Source organism: Acanthaster planci, linkage group LG02 (assembly GCF_054643075.1).
Source record: "Acanthaster planci isolate LZ-2023a linkage group LG02, COTS_SCS, whole genome shotgun sequence".
In the NCBI taxonomy this organism is placed as follows: Eukaryota; Metazoa; Echinodermata; class Asteroidea; order Valvatida; family Acanthasteridae; genus Acanthaster; species Acanthaster planci.
The window spans coordinates 19,622,012-19,642,643 of NC_141778.1; the positions used below are offsets into that span (position 1 = coordinate 19,622,012).

The following is a 20,632-nucleotide window of genomic DNA, read 5'->3' on the forward strand; positions in this document are numbered from 1 at the left end:
TCGGCCGCCCCAAGCCAATCGGGAAGTTTATAAGTTTGATACACTTCTTCAACGGGCAAACAAAGTTCAAGCCACGCATATGTTTTAAAGATCGTAAAGTAACTTTTCCATTATAACATTGGGCATCTAAGGAAGACACAGGCTTTAAAATAAACAAACACAACAGAACGAAACAAAACAAACAAAACAGCAATACGGTACTTTTAGTTGAGACTATCGTTTTTGTTTCCCTGTTTTTAGAAGGTCATAGATTTATAGTAAAACTTCCGTTTTTCTCTGTTTGTTCGTCAAAGGTAGACATTAAAAACCTAAACTCTCACACAAAACACACAAAAATTTATCAAGACACGTTCAGGTGTGATTGCACTTTCTGTTCGTAATCTTTTGAGGGTCATAGTTGGCACTCAACCAAACATTAGACTAGATGCAGCATGTGTTTATTCGTTTATCATATTCAGGAAAGGTACCATCACTAACTGGGCCACACCGTGGTTGTACTCGAAGTGAATATTTCTACTATTCTCACGAAAGAAGACAAAAATAGTACTACAACACCACTACCATTGGCTTTTCTTACACTTTTATTGAGATTGATTATGAAGTGTTATGCAAGCAATGATAAAAATACAGATGTTTAAAAGCTGCCTGGAGGTTACAATATCACCCACCAATAGGAGACTACGTCTAGTAATTTTGAAAGGAGCATAATGAGTGTCTATGGAAAGTGCTCCAACCCAAGGATCTGGAAATGAGGTGAGTAGTAAAAAAGATAAATTAGTGAGCATGTAAAGATAGATTTCTGAGGGTGTTTTGTTTGATTTTAGTTGGGGTGTTGGTTTGTCAGTCTTTTTTTGCTTGGGCTCAAGACAAAAATTTTACGTTTTCTTTTTTACTATTAGATCTTTATGCACCTGTCCTCTCGGACAATCTCTAAATATTTGCCGTCCCTTTTTAGCACGATTATTCTTATTTAAAAATTAACATATTCTATATCCCTTTCTTAAAGAATGAGGGCACTCTTGCAGTGATGTCAATTTCAGAAACACACTGTCTATTTTTCGAGTTTTCTGGTCAGATTAGCTGTGGAGCCCAATATGCTCATTGAAAATATTTGGGAAAAACTTTGCTATAACCGGCCTACCTCCATTAGTTGAAAACGACCAATCAATAAAGAATGAAAATGTAAAGGACAAAAATATCCACAAATCTGGCAAAATTAATTAATGTTGGAAAAAGATGTACGGTTTCTGCCTGAAATGCCATTACACCTCAACATCCAAATTCTATTCAGCATTCACAATTGAAGACACCGAAAAGGTCCTTAAAATTACCAAAAAGTAAAATAAAAAAAAAGTTACATTTACAAGGACTACGTGGAAATAGCTTGAATTACATGGCCCCTTTAAAATGCATATCATTGCAAAAGGTACGGAGAACTATCAGGCCGAAAGCCTGTGCGATTGTGGTCTGAGATGAGATAAAACAACATACCAAATTTTTTTGGTCATCTGTCATTTAATATACTCTCAACAATACCTTCCACTTTTGCTGTGAATATATATATATATGGCCCGTACCACGCAATTACATTTTGAAGGTCAATAAACCCCAAGAGTACGGTTAATCTACTGCATTTTCAGTTCTCTCCCTTTTCTCACATTATTGCATCCATGGATGTGATTAAATGTATCTCTTAAGCTTGTTACCATAACTGCGTCGGGCACATTCAAAATTTTTCCTTCTAACATTATGGTTATTAAAACGTGTTACGATTGTTTGCAATACGAAATTAAGGTTACAACAAACATAATTATAAAAACAGAATTCTTGTTTAGATGTGTAAGTAAAACAATCTTCATTAGCTCTATGCAATAAAAGGTTTGTAACGTATACAAGGATACCAGTAAAATTTAATATCGTGTATTTGATTCGCTTCATTGATGTCTATTGCTGTGTATACGTGGGAAAATGCTGTTAAGTCGGCGTATGATCTTTTCTTTCGCAATTAAATCTTCAGATTGAGCAATCTGTTGATTCTCATGAGATGGCGAGAGATCTGCAGCTAATTTGCACCCTCATCGGAGGCTGGGCCAGCTGGTTGTGCCGTGTGCTTACTCTCCGTTATCGCTGCCTGTGTCGTCTTCACGGTTACTTCTGAAAAGACAAGCCGACAGTTGTGTGCCATAAACGGGCTTTGGAACGCTCAATAGCAGAAATGGCGTTTGGATCGTACGTGACAATGCATGAAAACCAAATGCATTTGAACGTTGTTCCCCCCGCCCCTCACTGAAAGGGTAACACCCTTTTATTTGAAATAAGGAAGGTTCAGCCCTTGTTTAATGAAGGTTGAGATCTCGAATGATGTCATGTAAAAAACGCCACTTGTCAAGGACGTAGTTTGCAGAATGCACGGATAATAACAGTGAAATCCGATATTGAAGGTTATGATTTGGTCGATTGGTCCGGTTGGAATCTTCACGGACGTCACTGTGAGACCATTTGTCTCAACGAATCTCTCTTTTACCTTCCCTTTGGGAACAATCAAGGCGACTCTTTGCGGCTTCTGAGGCAGTGGTTTCACCAGGGGGACACGGCTCGCAGGAAAGCTGGCCGAATCCGTCTTGGAATGTCCCCGTCGGGCACGGCAGACAAGAAGGGGTAGAGTCTACCACGACCGAGTACATACCACGAGGACAGGCAACTGCCGAGAAAACAGTACTGACCATCACTGTCAAATCTGGAACGTAGCGTAACTACGAATGTATTTTTCAAGCTTTGAATTTTACTGTAAAGCATGGAATTGGGTCGTGTATTGAAATGTTTTTTTTATTAATTCTTTACTGCGTACTTGTTCAAGACGCCTTACTGCAATTAATCTCTTCAAATGCATGTAATAACATACTTTAAAAGAATTTTGTGTGAAAATCTGTAGGTAACATTTATTTCCCTTTATATTATGGACCCAAGTTTAAATGCAGGAGAATATAGTTTGACATTCGACTACTTAGAATAACATCACTATGTGGACCCAGGTGTTAATGGAGGAGAATCGTATTTGATATTTGACTACATAGACTACCGTCACTCACAAAAGCTTTAAAAAAGAGAGATGAGAAAATCAATTCATTAAGAGGCGACAAGACCAAGAAAGCCAAAGCTTATGAAGCGCATGACAAGAACACGTATTAAAATTAAAAAAAACATAAGTGGACATGTAACACCACGAGTTCGCTTTGAATGCAAGGTACGGAAAATAACTTGAAAGTGAAATGTAACATACTGCAAACAGGATCCTGAAGCTCCTCAAACGACTTCAACTCACTCCCAGATGGACAAGTTGTCCTGTTGCCCAAGTAACTGTAGGCTGATTAGAAAAAGAATTACAATGTTATTATTAACCCTAGAAAGAAGCAGCCCAGTTCACGTGCAGTTCATGAAGAAGAGATGTTCCATGTTATACAATAAAGGCAGTACTTACGGCTACAGTCGGGTACCTCTGCCGAAGGTGACCAAACTCCATTGAAACCGCACAGGTAAACGTCCTGTGGAGGTCCATTAAAGAAGTAATGCGATTGGTTGCATCTGGGCTCGCAGATCTTGCCGAACATCCAATCAGAGCAGTCGCTCTCTCCGTTCAGAGGCCCGTTTGGTTCACCGCATTCGATGGCTGATGTGGGATAAAGTTAAGAAGGAACCGCGAAGTGGAATTTCGAAATAGAGGAAGAGAAAAATTGAGGGTGTATTGAACGGGAGATCCGAGTAAAACACGGGAGATAAGAGGGGCATGCCATTCACAGTCGCAGAAGCTGTAGCATCAAATCAACAATCCGTGGTGTTAGGTCACCACACCGGGGTGTGTCAGACGTATATGCGTATGTGATCTTTTCCAATCTTACACACTAGATTCGTTTGAAAGAATCCGGAAGCGCAAAAAAGGAAAATAACCCACAATTTAGTGATTTGTGATTTCGTAGGTCCTTTACCAAACTCTCCCACTCCTACTAACGCAGACAAGGACGTAACCCTAAAACGTCATTGCCTAACCATAACAGTTAGTAATCTTTACTGCCTGACGTTTGAAATAGCCTCTAAGTCTGTACATAGCCACAAGAAAGAAAAAGAGTTTAAATGCCTGAGATCTCATTAAATAAAATCCTTCAAGAAGTGGTCCAATATGACGTCAGTGGTTAGGAAGAACGAAGAAAAGGAGTTTGCGTACTTTGAATGGAGATGCTGAACTTGCAGGAGGCGGAGTTGCCAGCCGCGTCGCGGACCTCTGTCAGAACGGTGTAAGTGCCCCACGTGAAACGGCCTTCGGGCGTCTACGACAGCAAGAGACGAACACACGGTGTATTGAGTGCCCGAATGTTAAGAGAACTCCGAGGATTGATTCGCGAAAAAGACGTTTCTTTGCTAGGGAGGGTATTTGAACACCTATTCGGTATCTAAGGTAAAAACAAGCTGACACAATTATATATTTCAGCAGACGAGCTGGAATGACTCAAGGTAAATATAAGTGCACATCGATGGATGAGAAAGAAATTGGCTCCATGTTGATGACTTACGATCCAAGTGGTGTTACTATCTACAGCGACGTTATCGGTAGCCACCGGAGTCTCCCATTCGATCGTTGGGTACTGTTCGTCGGTATTCACAGTGAACGATTTCGGGCAGGATTCAAAGACTGGAGCTTCCTCATCTGCGTGTAATAAAATGCAAACAGACGGCGGTTTATTGGATGGCTTATCTTGGCGTATCTCACCAATATAATTTCAAAAATCGGCAAATCTCAAAATGTGGCAAAGCATGAAGCAATCCGTGAATTCATTATACGGTTTTGAAAAAAAATGACATGCTAGACCATGGACTTTCTTAAAACTTTCTGCCATACCACATTGACAATTGAATTACAATAATTGCAGCGAAGGGGTTAACAATGTCCATGTAAAATGCATATTTAATGAACATTTTGGTCTGCAGAGACACTCTGATAAGAAATCACTTTGAAGTCTGTTCTAGCGTATTTTCGATTTCAGACTCGCTTGAATAAAAAAGTAAAACCAGCCTCCTTAACGTACATGGGTCATGAGCGGGACCCATTTGACTTCCAACACTACCTACCTATCACACCAACGTTAAACGAACACGAGGCCGAAGATTCTGAGGAGTTGCTCCGAGCGGTGTACGTCACCCTGGTGTTGCCTGCCGGGAAGCGATGACCGACTATTGGTACGTTGGCCTCCAGAAGGTCTAAGGTGTGGACCGGCTTCGGAAGGTCGAGTACGGCATGAGAAGTACCCTGCTCCAACACCACAGACATGTCTCTTGGGCACGTTATCTCGGTAACTGAAACCATTCAAAGACAGGGAAGAGGTTTTGGCGCTGTACAATCACAACAGATGACCGTTCCTGGTACCTTATTAAATGGGTCCATGACCACGGTTAAACAATGCATATCAACACAGAGGGCGCAGTATGCAGTGGCGAAACTATTTGGGGAGGTATGGTGAACGCCCCCCTCCCCGCTCAAGCCGTATGCTCCCCGTGTGTAATTTCCGTAAATTACGGTTTTGTAAATATCTTGGGGTTGCGTTCAAACGTTATTACCAAGCGATGCAGGCTACGGTCGGTCCTTCATTTTGGTCCCGAGTTTCAAAGACAAACTCAAACTTTGAGAAAATGCCAAGAACCTTACCCTCCTGGCAAGTCGGTTTATCTCCAGACCACTGTCCGCTTGCCCTGCAAGTCAAGAACGAGGAGCCTTCCAACGTGTAGCCTTCGTTGCAGGAGAAAGCGCAGATGCCTCTGAACTCGATGCCACCGTCCTGCATGCACGGTGGAGGACTCATCAAGCCGTTCAAAGGGGGCTGCAGTCCTGGGCAACGCACAGCTGTATCACAAATGAGTGCACGTACGTGTACATTATGATGCATAGCGGTCAAATTGTGCCAAAATGACTCCCTTCAACGGTTCTGTCGCCAAACAATAACTTTACCCTGATGTAAGTTTGCATACCTCGTTCTGTTTTGAGACAGTCATGACACACATGTCACTTCGCAAAGCCTCATGGTGACCTATTTTTCTAGTTCAGTGTGTTATTCAAGCAGTGTATATTGTAACTGGGTGCAGTGACTTGTGTTTCAGCTTAAAAGTTCTCCATCTTATTTGTTCACTTGATTCACACTACTCATTATATAGCTTGTGGGAAGATGTTTGCATATCGGCGATAATTTCCAGTACTGATGTTCCGCATCCCACTGGACGTCTGGTATTTGACAATTTCTAGATATTTTATTGTGAGGTGGGACTGGAAAATATGAATGATACTTCAACCTAAACTTAACTGTGCGAAGAAAGTAAAAAAAAACGGAGTGAATTTAAACACATTCCAAATCAACCGAATGCATGATTTAACAAACAGTTGGAGGCCATTTTCAAGTTAACCAAGTCGAGCTCTTGACCCAGAAAAGACCAGAAAATTTCAGGCACCTTGAAACAAATTGCCCGGCTTTGTTTAAGGAAGTTCATGTAGTGACTCGTCTTAAGGAAAAGGAAAGTCATTAAGAACAAGGAAACTCTCGAGAATTCAAGATAAGCGTGAAGTACCTTTATCATTTTTAAAAGCTTGTAAACAAGGATGCTCTTGGCTGAACGGAAACGTGCTCTATTTATCTGCACAGACTTCCCTATGAACCCGGATCCCACCTCTACAAATTTATTTGATTTTTTTTCGACTGCTAAACTTTTGCCTTCTAGTGAAGCAAGTTCCCACGGGAGTCTGTACCAGTCCAAGACAGATTTTAATTCGTTACAGCTGTGAAACCTTCGCTGTACTTTTCACTGTGTTGGTGAAGGTTGGTGGCACCTATGGTATATTTCACTCTGTTATCTCCATCTGGCATATAGCTCTCATTTATCGAGGGGCGTGGCCGATAGCGGAGCCCCCCGGACAGATCTCGTGATGTTTGTTGACTGTATATGGCCTGGTAAAATACTTTACCACCGTTCTCCTTTTTGATCCACTGCTTTGCAGAACGAATGGCAAAAAGGGTACACCAGCGAAGTCACTCAGCGACCCAATAAGTGGTTTAGACGGCATTCAGAATTTCTTGGACGACACGGGAAGATGACTTGTGACTGTTTGCATTTTATATTACGACTTCTTGGAAATATCGTAATAATGCCTTTCTGATGAATTAATGCACAGAGCACCGTCGGATCGACAGGAGGGCACTGGCGTGCCACGCCCCCAGAAATAATTGTGTTTTTTTAACATTAACCCATGTCCCTTCCACGCCAATGCACGTAAAATTCCTCCCAAACTGTAGTTTATATCTCAGGCAGGCCATAAAAGTTACATTAAGAAATCTTCCATTTTGCCTCCAATAAAAACATCGCATGAGAGCAATGTCCTGTTAAAATCATCTGATAAAGGTCAAGACTCAAGGGGCAGCTAGCGAGATCTACATGTATATTACATGAAATGTACACCTACGTGTAACAGTGTCGTGCAACAGTGTTTGGTATATGCGTCAGTGACCAGCATAATAAATCGTAATCTTACGGTGACAAGATGCCAGCTCGCCCGCCCAACGTCCCGTGTTCAGGCACGTCCTCGCCTCGCCTCCTTGCAACTCGTAACCATTCTTGCAGCTGAATCGACAGGTTGTATCAACTAAAATGAGTCAGAAATAATGGAAACTGAACTCTACAGAAGGCTGAAACATCACACAAGATCTCTTCAAAACCCGTTTTAGTTTAATGGTGATAGCAATCAAGCCATAGAACATAACCTATCTTTACAGATTTTTGAAGTAACATTACTGGGCAGAAGTTATACCTCAAACCTCACAAAGCGAAATCCGACAAATCCGTTGTAATTTCATCGAACAACAAAGCACCGTTAAAAATCGTATTCATTGAAAAGAAAAGGAACTTTACAAAATCTTGGATGCAAACTTTGATCTCTTTCGTCTTCTCAATTTTTCTGTGACAATGTTTTCAAGCCAGCACATCAGCGGAGAAATACCCAAGCTTTGGATCTCTGCAGTGTTAAAAAAAATACCAAAAAGGAAAAGAGCAACAGCAGGATTACGGGTCACCTTTTTGAATACTGATCCCTACCTGAGATAATGTTGGTCGCGTGGTTACCCAGACACAGTTCTCGCGGTGACACTTTCATGTTCTCCGCCAAGATGATCGGGCTGCAAGTTACAGCTAAAAAACATGACAGTATAAAATGAAAGAAGCTGTGTGGTGAATTGGTGGAGGTGACGTGAATAACAGTTGTGGTCGAAAGGTTTCATACACTTGGGCTGTAAGTTTTAGTTACAAGCCTTAAGACTTCATCTATTCCTGGCAGCAATTCCTCTTCGACAGCTGGTCATTTAGAACATCTTTTGTGCTTTAACTTTTCATTTTCTGGTTCAAATAAGGGGATATGCCGGCAGTTTAAATACAGAAAAAGAAAGGGTAGACCAAAACTCGGCACCGTCTTCAAAATATGTAATTAAAGACTATAGGCCAAAGTGTGTAAACTTTCGAACACAACATTATAAACTAAGAGATGCTTTTTAATGAACTGATGGACACCAATATTTATCTCCATCAAGTTACCATACAATCTTTCTGTTAGCAGTACCGAAACAAGGGGGTAGTTAATATATATTTTTGACGGGGGGTGGTACAGTTGCAAAGATGACTGTCAAGGCTTTTCCCCACGATATCTTGTGATCTCTGCATATCAGGATGGTTGTTCCATCCAGCCAGGCACCCTACATACAGCGTTGGTTTTAAAACTGCATCTATTTCTGGTTTTTCTGTAAAGTGTGTGCAGATGCAGTTAAGCGATGACTGACTCACGGTTGCATGTTTTGCCGTCCCGCGCCAGTATGAAATTGTCGTTGCATCGACAGTGGAACCCGCCTGGAAAGTTGGCACAGTCCTGCGGGCAGTCGTGAGTACCCGTCTCGCACTCGTTCACGTCTAAGGAGCCAAAACCGGGGAGCAGGCAAAGTCTTAGTTGGCACCTCCGTGCCGTCTCAGATTCAGATTAAAGCAAACGCTACTGGCATAAATTAATCCCGGTAAGTTCTTCAACGACCTACTATGTCGTTTGGAGAAGGTACATGTTTCAGTCAATATGTTTCAGAGGTTAAGAATTTCAATCCAAACACATCAAGAAGTAGTTGACTTTTGGCATGAATTAATACTTAGCAACACTAAACACTGGATCCTTATGAATGTCCGTTATTGCCAACGGAATTTAAAATTAGACATATCAATTCAAATTTAATACTATATAGTCATGCGTTACAAGGTCAGAAAACCTCGACAAGCGTTGTTCATTGTACAGTGCTAACCATTTTTGAAGGATCTGCTAAAAACTATAACAAATTGTAACACTTTTAGCAAACCACCAAAGAGAGGCCTAGGAATAAGCCGAAACTATACAAAATTTCTACGGTGCAAAAGATTAAAAAAATCTACATATTTACCACATCATTTGCACCTCTCTTGGACACCTGAAGCGAATCTATTTCATTGTGACTGTATTGAATTTTATATTGAAATCGCCCTAGGCCTACATTGAATTGAATACACGCTACACCGCGGTAAAGGTGTTTAAAATCTAACCTCGAAACACTCACCGACACAGAAGTACGAATCAGAGGGGTCTACGGTATAGCCCTCGTTACATCCACAGGTGAAACCGCCCACCGTGTTGGAACAAGTGTGTTGACACCCGCCATTGCTCTGTGAACATTCGTCATGATCTGAAAGTGAGTATCAGTCAATTTACATTACCAGCTAATTTACTTGAAACCGGAGTAATAAATGGTTGAATTATGATAATGATCACCATCACCATCTATCATTTTCACCATTACCAATCTCTCGCACTCTCATGAACAACCCAAAAGAGAAAGAAACTGCACACATGGTTATCACCTTCGCATGTCTTCCCATCGTCTATCAACCTGAAGCCATCTGGGCATGTGCAGTAGAAACTCCCTGGTGTGTTACTGCAGTGGTGCTTACAGCCCCCATTGTCTTGCTCACATTCGTCAATATCTGAAAAAAAGATTGGACAGGATTTTCTGTTCGCTAGGGAAGATCTTAATTAGCCCTCTTATTTTGAGAGTGACCGTCTCTCTGCCAGAAACAAGACCATGTCTCGAAAGACACCAAACTGCTCGGCAGAAAACAGCAGCAAATTCGACAGGGTATAGCACTGTGAGAAATGCTGTATGTAAGAGACCTATACAATGTCACATTTGATAACTTCCCTATTCGAGGCGTGGCGTCATTGTACCATAGGTCAACTGGATGTCGGTAATCGGAAAAATGAACCAAAACAACTCCAAAAATACACGGGACGTATACACAAACATACGTTGCACTCCCAAAAGAAAACAATTGTGAATGTGCATTTGCCAAAAAGAGAGACTTGGGCTGTGTCCGAAACGGGCTTCCAGAGCTACGGCTAAGTTTATTGTCTGCGCGTCTCCGCACATTTTCAATGGAGCGAAGACCAAGACCTAGCTCTAGACAACAGATTCGGATGCAGCCTAAGTTAGAGTCTCAGAGCTGTTTATCAATAAAAATCAGGCCTTGTACCTTTGCACACCTCATCACGGCTGAGATCTCCGCTGAAGCCCGGCACACAGCGGCACTCTGAGATGGAAGCAGCGCCTCGGCCGGATGTTTGGGAATTCGCCGGGCACTCCAGACACTCGTTAGCGGTGGCACTGCGATATGAGTTGGGTCTGCATTCTACGAATGGTTGAAAATGACCAAAAGTGACCTTAAATAATCACAGTCGGCATTCAAGATTATGAATATTGAAAGCTTGTGGGACCAACTTCATTACATTCCATTATCATTGCCACAGAATTCTATAAAGGAGTGACGTTGCCCGTTGATTGAGCAAATTGAGGGCGCCTACTTTGACATGATCTCCCATCAGGCATTAGGAAGTTTCCAGGTGGACAGTCGCATCGGTAGCTGCCTGGGATATTAACACAAGTGTGTTGGCAGTTATATAACCTTGAATCCTGGCATTCGTCAATATCTGTACAGAAAATACACAACATTCGCTCAATGATCAACAAAACAGCACCATTTGGCAATATCACTGTAAACATCGAAATGTAGAATATCCTGGGATAGATGATTTCACATTTTGGTAAGTTTCATTTTTTTCTTTACAGTGTTTCGTTTAGGACTCCATATTCCAAACAAGTGTGCATGCTCATTTACCTTCACAGCTATGACGGTTTGCTGCGAGCCGGTAGCCAGACACTGTGCATCTACAGTAATAAGAACCCTGTGTATTAAAACATTGACCTTCGCAGGGAGCAGACTCTTGGCATTCGTTGCGATCTGTGCATTGGAATGTCAGGTGAGACACATCAAAAGACTTAATTAAAAACAACAAAACTCCAATACAAACAGAGCACAAGATGTTAAGTTGGTAATGGATTTACCGATTGATTAATAAATAAAACAAAATGATTTGATTCCTTTTACAAATCACAACTGACAAAGTGAACATCTGCTGTTTTGTAGGCCCACGTGTTCAGTTTAAAGGTAAGCTGATAAAAGCCACTGAAATTGTCCAATTGAATTTGGAATTAGAACAAGAAAAAGAACACACAAAAGATCGGCTGTTGGAGCAAAGGGTACAGAGCAAGATATCTGTAAAAATCTGCAATCTGATAGACATTTTGTAAAACTTACCCACACAGCTGGCTCCACGTGGGGCTGGTTCGTAGCCGTCAGCGCAAGTGCATATCTTCACGCCGTTGGGCCAGGAGCAAGCAGTTGAGCCCCGTCCACAGCTGCACGGGAGTTCTATAACAGACGTGATTCAATAATACACTCGTCAGCTTTTCAGAACCCTGAGAAAATTCCCAGCAGTCTTTTAATTTTTAGGCGAATTCGCTTCTCCCACTTGGACTGTGGAATCTTGTGATCTAAGATATGAATATTTTAATCCCCTATCGCTGCCTGTTGCCTTTTGTCATCTGCTTAATCCAATGTCATACCAGCACAATTCGTCCATCTCTCTTTTATTGCAAACTGTTCAAATGCAACGCTTAATTTCCAATAAAACAACCAGGCAACCCCTTCGACGAGACTACCTTCGCAAGACCGCTGGTCTGTAGCGAGACGAAGCCACTGTTCGGGGCAAGAGCAGCGATATGAGCCCATGGTATTCTGACACGTCCCTTGGCAGTCGTGAAGATTGTCTTGGCACTCGTTGACGTCTAGTGGAATCACAAAATTTACAAGTCATGCTCCAAAAATTCTCAATTATAAATTGGACATTTTAAAAAAGATTTCAACGTTTGAAAGATTTCAAATTGACAATTTTCATATAGAGAAACATTTTTTCTTTCATGGATTCACCAAACGATTTCTTCGTCCCTTTTTTTAACCAAACAATTTCTTGACTACAATCATCGAAAATGCACAGCATCCTCCATATTATATTAAAGAACATCAAAAGCATCTTTAATACAAGTCCTTTTTGGAACACAAATGTTGTAATGTTGATTTTTGAACATGAAGAATTCATTTTCATAACATGCAACCAAATTTCCTATTCATGTATATGCTTCCAGTGCCATATTGCACTTTCTTACTCTTACTAATAAATTAACTCTACAGAAAAGCAAATCCCAAAGCTAAAGACATATTCTTGCTTACCGGTAAGTAGCTAATGACATTACAAAGTCCCATCTCTGAATCTGTACATCATTCAAGACCAACCTACCGATACAGCTAGCTCCATTTAGGGCAAGCTTGTAACCGTCTGCGCAGGTGCAGATCTTCGTTCCGTTGGGCTGGGAGCAGCTGGATGAGCCCAATCCGCAATTACACGGCCTTTCTAGATTAAATGTTATAAAATGGGGCATTCTGCAATTTAATACGAGTGGAAAATGAAGTGGAAATTAAAAGGCGGCATTTTTTATGCAGATGAACCAAATTAGGCTATAGACGACTCATGTTCTGCCATACAGATGACCGTAAGTAACTCTTAGAATTTTGCACCATGTTTCACATTAAATTCCCAACTTCCTGCAAAACTGCTTTTGCAGGTCTGTTTGTCTACAGCTAGGCGAAGCCACCACTGCCGGCAAAGACAGCAATATCAGCCCAAGGTGTGCTCATTCCAGTTCCGAATCCAGCACCATGCCAACCTACCTTCCATTTAATTTCCTTCATGCACGATTCAAATGCAACTAATAAAACAACCAGGCAAAACCTTTCTTCCAAGACTACCTTCACAAGACCGCAGGTCTGCAGCGAGACGAAGCCACTGTTGGGGGCAGTAACAGCTGTATGAGCCCAAGGTATTCTGACACGCCTCCTGGCAGTCAGCCAGGCCGTCCTCGCTCTCCAAGCACTCATCGATGTCTATTGGGAAGAACCAATTGAAAATCTGAGTTACAGACGTTGCCTAGTTTAATATTTCTGAGGAAAAGTTCAGGAACGCACGTGCACTATAGTCACTCTCGAGCGACCCAAGTTGAACTAATTGCTGTAGCTGGTATTGTCACTTATACATTTTGCTGTTGGTTGTAGGCCTAACTCTCCATCGTTCATTCATCAAAAACATTCAGTACAATCTGTTTCATGTAAATGGTTACTTTTATACTGAGAAATGAAATAAGCTAATGATAGCCATCAGTGAAACCATGCACCAGAACTGGTTCCAAATGGTCGACTATGATGGTCAAGATAATCTATCATTCGGGCGATGTTTGGTCAACTTATAGTTAACTACAGTGTTCGCTTAAATTTAGCAGGACTGGTCATAGTGACCAAAAGCAAAGCCCGTAACAGTTTGAGATTAAATCACAAAGTATGAAGTACCATCACATCTAGTTCCATCAGAACTGGCTCTGTACCCACGAGCACAGGTACACCTCTTTACTCCATCGATTTCTTCGCATCTGGTAGAGCCTCTCCCGCAATCACATGGAGGTTCTGGATCTAAGATAAAAAGAATAGTTGACTTATATATTAAGGTATATATAGTTTGAATAAAGATTCCGTTCACACGAAAATGGGAAATTGTTGCCCCACGTTTGGCTTAACGTTGGTCACGGTACACCGGTCTAAACTTCCCTTCAAATTATTCCCAAATGTAGGCCTATTGGGGAAATACTTCTATTTTAACCATGCAAATAAAGTAATTTTATACTTACCAACACAACGTAGACCATCACTACTCTGGCGGTATCCATCATAACAAACGCACGTAGGCCTAGTACTATAATTTCGCACGCATCGGCCGTGTGTACCACATTTGCATTGGTCTTGAATTCCTGGAAAACATAAATGTTACAAGTAGGCTAAATTCTGCTTTAGGCAACAACACAGCCTTTTCCAAGATATCACCTCTCAGATGTCCATTAGCCATCAAAATGTGTTCCTCTTCTATATTTAAAACGAGAAATTCATTTGTGAGTGATCACTTCCTCTTTCCACGTTTAATCATTTCACTCGAAAGATGTTCTGTTTATCAGGCACTTGTGAGATGCTCACGGACGGTTTGTCAAAGTCAATCCCTTACTGTAGCAAGTTGAAATGCTAAATTTTTAAATGTTCAAAAAAGGTTTTTAAATGTTCTACTGCTTACGGGGTGTCCTTTTCATACAAATATGCAAATGGAATGTGAAAAAAACAGAACAAGTTCAAATTGTGGTCCTGCCGGTGTAACAACATTGGTGAATAGAAAATGATTTCCGGAAAGAAACATAACAATTTTGCTTTTTATTCTTTGGAATAAAGGGAAGTCAGGTTGACGTAGTGGTTCTTTCCTCGCCTTCCACCTCTGTGGTCCGGGTTCGAATCCCAGCCCGGTGTGGATTGGGTTTTCAGTCTCTACCTGATTCCAGAATATTCCTCTGGGGTTTTCCTCCCACCTTTAAAACTGTAACAGCTTCTCATTGTCTCCTCTCATCAGGTTCTTCAGACTTGCAAACTGCAGTGCCTAAGGGGCGCTTTTGAGGAATCCTTGGTGTCATTACCAGAAATTAAAAAATAAATAATAATAAAAAAGCATAAAGAGATGAACGATGCTATGAAACTGCTAGAGCAACTTACGTAAACAGCTGGTTTTGTCTTGTGCCAAAGTGAATCCTGAGTGACAATAGCAGGAGAAGCTTCCAGGGCTGTTATAGCATATGTGCTGGCATGGACCTCTGCCATTGTTGGCTAAACATTCGTTGATATCTAGACAGACATAAACGAAGAAAACATGTCGTTCAAAGTTACTTGGTATCTGTAAAGATTTTGGCGCAAAAGCAAAATACAAACGCGTATTTGTGAGGTCAGATAAAATATTCGCGCAGTGAATTCGCAAAGGTGAACTTATTTCAGTTAACTCGAACGAAATTTTGCTGCAAATCTTTCGTGACGTCAAATTCGCTTCGCTTTCACATCCATCGCAGCGGCGGCCGCACAAGGCGCCAGGACGGGCAAATACATGACAATTTTTGTCACTGGTTTGCTTATTTTGAACAATATCACGGGCCAATTTTTGAACGCGCACAAAGTCGTGACACGTGCGCATTGACTGCAAACGGACAAGTAACCCACTAAAGCACACCCATGGCCGGGGCGTATTTCCTTTCCAAAAATATATGAAACCCTTTTCTCCTTTCCAGCACCCAGGCCTGCTGGGGTTGGGACGAGCAAAGAATTTGGGAGCCCTTTCATTTCTTGAACAACTAACGTCATGGGTAAAGGTCCTCGGTTGGAAATCGCGGGCAAAATAAAGAACGGGTTCTTCCCGAAACGGCTATTAAGCTTAAACAATACGACGACAAAAGAAGGCCCCCGAAAAAAGCTGTGTGAACACGTGACACTTTTTCTCAGTGTTTCAACTGTATGACCTGTTTGCATCTATCCCAGAGAAAGCAACAAAGGATGTGATCGATTGCTAGGACCAGGAAGGTCTAGCAGCGAGCAGCCATTCGATTCTACTGACTTTCAATCTAATAATTATTGCTTGCTCTATCAGAGTCTAATGAAGTGCTAAAATGACTTGGATTATCCATTTTCCAAATGAACCTTTATTGCAAAAGAAGATAATAACAGATTTGGGTCCACGTTGTACCTCGGCAAGTCTTGCCGTCTGAACTTGCTGGTTGGTACCCATCCCAACACGAGCAGACTGCACCGTCGGGTCCATTCCTGCAGGTATGCCGGCATCCTCCATTATTATGGCCACAAGTAGCTTCGGGATTGTCAGAAATTGAGGATATCAAGAGGTGGAACACAAATTCAAACCTCATTTCGTTTTAGAACAAAAGTGAACTACAGTATAAAATGGACTTTAATAACAATGTGATGAATTTATCTTGCCAGTGTTTTTGACTTGGGTGGAATTGGAACATACAGATCACAAGCTTTCGGTCCCGTTTGTTCAGGTAATACACCAGTTGGTTTTGCTCACTTATTCTCGAAAAGCGTATCCCTGTACAATACCATTTTCTCAAAATTCAAAGAGCAAAGTAACTGAAATGTCTTTTAAAAGCATTCTTCAAAGTCTACATCGGATAAAGTGTATTAAAACAACAGCCAGAAAATTACGATTCCTTATAACTCATGGAGACGATTTAAACTTTTAACGGTCTCTCCGAAATTCATGCAACTAGCTCATAAGTGAGTCAAGTTCAAGCTCTATTCAGACATGATGGATTAGGCCTAGTAGTAATGAAAGGAAATCAACACATACCCAGACAGTTTGGTAGTGTCCCGACAACATTACCACCGGAGCAGTACACGGCGTAGTTGGCTGGACGCAAAGTATGGCCTCGGTGACAGCTGTAAACTAGAGCGTAAAACAGTCTACCCTCTGCGTCCTTTTTGTTTGCATATCGCAGGTACGCATTGCTCACTGTAGGTATGCTATTACCGCAGTGAGTGCCATCCCGTATGGACGCGGGGTAGCCATTACTCGGCTGCGCGGCTGTACATGTTGGTAAAGTTCCGTTCCATTGCCGACCATTGCAGTACAGCACTGATGACCCCCTCATCTCGTACCCAGCCTGACAGTCGATCTTTAGCACAGCCCCCGATTGCTTGATATTGATGATACCATTCTGAATGCTATCTGTCCTGGGAACGACACATCCCTGGCCTGCATATAAGTTTTCAAAAGTCTCTCTGTTAGTATCAATGGTTTAAGATAGACGCACACGAATACATTAAACTTCTGCGATAGTTTTCAGTGACTTTCTATCTCCACCGAATAATACCCGGGGAATCAAACAATGACTTATAGTTCGTGATTGGCAAAATAATTTATGGTTATCGGTATGACATCTTCATCATTTTTCAGAATAAACCTGCCACAAAAAGGGGAAAATATTTGCATTACGGCCTACCTAAACAGAATTAGGCAAACTTGGTCTACAGGCCCTTCCCGTCAATCGACAAATCTAACTTAAAGTTAGAGTTGCATACGATGAAAAAACTCTGAAAGGGTCAGTCATGTAAGCGTCATTTACCGGAATGATGGCTATTATTTTTTCCTTTAATTTCACAGCTACCATTGGTCTTATGATATATTGAACACGAATGGACTCATTCTGACTGAAAGTGTAAATTGATTGAGAATCGTTCATGTTTTTTCCGAGCCCCGGATCATAAATACTTTATCCTACGTCTGTCAAGGTTTCCAAGAGATTCCTGAGTGGAAACATGCGAAACATGACTATCTTGTCAACCTTAGGCCTATTCGATAATTAAATTCTATTTATCAACAGAAAGTAAATTCACTAATTCAGTCTCAAATTGACCATAGTTACGCACTGGTAGTTCATACCAATAAAGCGACATTTTTGGCTATTTTTTATACGAAACAAATACAAGTGCATTGTGTCTTTTTATGAATGGAAAACTTGGAAAAAGCGAGAATCAGAAAATCTTGGCGCTTTGACACAGCCCTACAATTTCGCATTGTTTGTAAAAGTTTGTAACATCAGTGATAATTCTCAGGACTTAAAGTATTTTTTTTGTCTTTCTTACGTATGCAAACTCCAGTTGACCCTATCCATTGCCCGTCTGCACTGCATCGAATGCTGCCTGCCCCCAGTCTCCGTCTGTAGCCCGGTTCACACGTGTAGGTAATCAGTCCGTCAGATTGCGTGGTCTGTCTTGCATTCTCTACGTGTGGAGCTGGTCCACACGGAGATGATGAAGCCCTCAAACACCGTCCTGGCTCGTTACGCCAGCGAGCACCATCGCAGTAGATTACCATGGAACCCCCCCACTGGCGCTCGAACCCAGCATAACAGCGATGGAACCGAACCGTGCCTCCGTTGAATCGCTGTACACTGGAGTTTTCTACAGTAGGCGCGTCTTCCTCTGAACACCCACCAGCTGATTAAAAAACAACGAGTAGTTCAAATAACCCATTTTTAACATTCAATCATTCGTGCTCATTGTGCACAAAGTACATAGGTCTACAATGGACGCATAAACTGAAGTAATAACGTATAATATGGATCCGCTTGAAGACATATTATCGGGAACATGGGCGTCACATGGGAGAAGGGGTGTTTTTGCGAGAAAGAAAAGATTCAAAATGGGAAAAATAATGAAAAGAAAAACATGAAAGGGGATGACAATTGTCAATTTGCTTGAAAATAATACAGAATTAGATCCTCTACCATCGTTCAGGGTTAGTCAGTTTTGCTCTGATTGAATTTTGCCCCCCGAAAAATCCTGGTGACACCTACGATCAAGTTCAAAAACCATTAGCTGAAGTAGGAGACTAAATAACCAGTGGTGTATCCAGGTCTAGGGTGAGGGTAAAAGGAATTGTTTTTTTTTTAGGACAGTGTGTTTTATTTTTATTTTGCCTCCCAAAAAATCCTGATTAACCCTCAAACCCAAAGGGTGGTAATACTGTGTCTACAATCAGGCACATTGTTTTCTCAAACACAAAAATAGTTCAGTGGAAACCTACTTCAGTTAAAACTTCGTAATGTGTCATTCGCTTGATACGCCAGCATTGAATGGAACTCTTACCCGTGCAGATCGGGGTGCTCCCACTCCATCTTCCGTCTTGGCAATGTCTTTTGCGACCACCAAACGTGTACATCATGAACCCATCGTCACAGAAGTATGCAATGGAAGCGCCGCGATTGTAGGTTTCATAGGTGCCGTTCTCGATGCTTGGTGGCTGGCCACACGGGAATCTGCCATCTTCCTCAGAATCAGTTTGCTCGACTATGCCCCCAAAAGTAATAACAACTGTACATGATTAACTAAAAACTTGAATCTCTGGGCATTCTATCTAGCTCATTTCAGTCACACAAACTCCACAATCTGTCAGCTGAATTTTCTCATGGTCAGTGGCATAGGGCTAATTGTCGGGGGGGCACCCGTGGGTGCATACATTTTTCCAAGGGGGCACCACAAAGCTGTGACTGCACAGTTATAATATAAACTCAGCAGAGATTTCAACGGAAGGGGACGTGCCCCCTGTAGTTATACACCATTGCTCATTGTACGTCATTAGGTCACGAAGCCGTTGGGTTTAAAGTTCATCTGTAAGCTAAGGTTATGAATACAATGTGTAAGGCTGAAACTAAAATCGCTAGTGATTTGATAGCCGATGATGCAATCGTTACGTACATTCAGGAATCTGGGTTGATGCTCGTGTCAAGTTTCAGGTTTACATGTTATACTGTCGGGGGAAAGGCCACAGAAAATAACTGCTCAGAAAAAGGATGAAGATGGATCACTTCAAACTCAGTGGGTATAAAAAAGACCAACTTCTATCATGCTTGGATACAACTATTGATACAAGTATCTCAAGTGTGGTATATTTGGGATCTGAAAAAGTTTTAGTTGGGCAACTATCCGGAGTGGATGTCGAAGTCGTCTGAGCTTCAGTTTGTCTACCGGGTTAACGAAGGGTCAAATTTGAGGTAAATTAATGCTTGAAAAGTGAAAATAAGACTATCGTCAATATTTATATATATTTCGCCCAATGTTTTCTTATACAGTCTTATACAGTCTTTAAAATGGGCGAAACTAAACTTTTGGGCTTTGCATTCGGAACGTAAGGAAGTTTTTTTTAGATACCCCCTTAACCCCCACGGAATTGTTTTTTGCAAACGTTTAAAAAAGATCGCAAGTTGCTAACAAAGGGACTGCAGAGCTTACAGTGCGTCGTATCTGACGAGACGCAGTCACCGTTATAATGCTGCGTAGTGGAGCGCTTACATTGTAAGGATCTAGTACAATGTTCCAAATGCTTACCACGTTGTGCTGTGGCCGATAGAGGCCGTGTCGATAGGCAGAGGGCCCCACAAATCACTAGTAACCAACACAGTGCCATCCTGAACGTTCGCTTTGAAGAGAATGCAGTGTCCCCAGTGAAGTTTTAATTTTAATATGTTCAGAGGTGAAAAAAACACTCCTTTAGTTCTTCAGAATGGATCTAGAGATTCAAGGAGAAATATACAAATCCAACGGCACCTTACCGATGACCACGGCAAGGACAAATCCAATAAACACCAGTCGTGTTGGTGCCGCTGTAGACTGTTGGCAAAGAATCATGCATATGCCAGTAACCCGGAACTTCACCAGAACCGAG

General features: G+C 41.6%; 1 protein-coding gene across 1 annotated transcript; it reads right to left on the reverse strand.

Moving 5' to 3' along the window:
- Window positions 1–563: 563 nt before the first annotated feature.
- LOC110979782 (uncharacterized) lies at window positions 564–20,563 on the reverse strand. Its single transcript, XM_087133773.1, has 28 exons — window positions 20,296–20,563; window positions 19,057–19,257; window positions 18,052–18,405; window positions 16,757–17,161; window positions 16,136–16,255; window positions 15,121–15,249; window positions 14,220–14,339; window positions 13,885–14,004; window positions 13,291–13,425; window positions 12,782–12,895; window positions 12,147–12,272; window positions 11,743–11,856; window positions 11,263–11,385; window positions 10,949–11,074; window positions 10,621–10,776; window positions 9,952–10,074; window positions 9,651–9,776; window positions 8,863–8,985; window positions 8,125–8,217; window positions 7,565–7,675; window positions 5,696–5,890; window positions 5,122–5,346; window positions 4,566–4,699; window positions 4,220–4,322; window positions 3,479–3,667; window positions 3,281–3,364; window positions 2,525–2,701; window positions 564–2,154 (listed from the first exon to the last, which is right to left on the reverse strand). The coding sequence occupies exons 1-28, from the start codon at window positions 20,372–20,374 to the stop codon at window positions 2,063–2,065; spliced, it is 4,197 nt and encodes a 1,398-aa protein (XP_086989899.1). The 5' UTR covers window positions 20,375–20,563; the 3' UTR covers window positions 564–2,062.
- Between the last annotated feature and the right edge of the window lie 69 nt (window positions 20,564–20,632).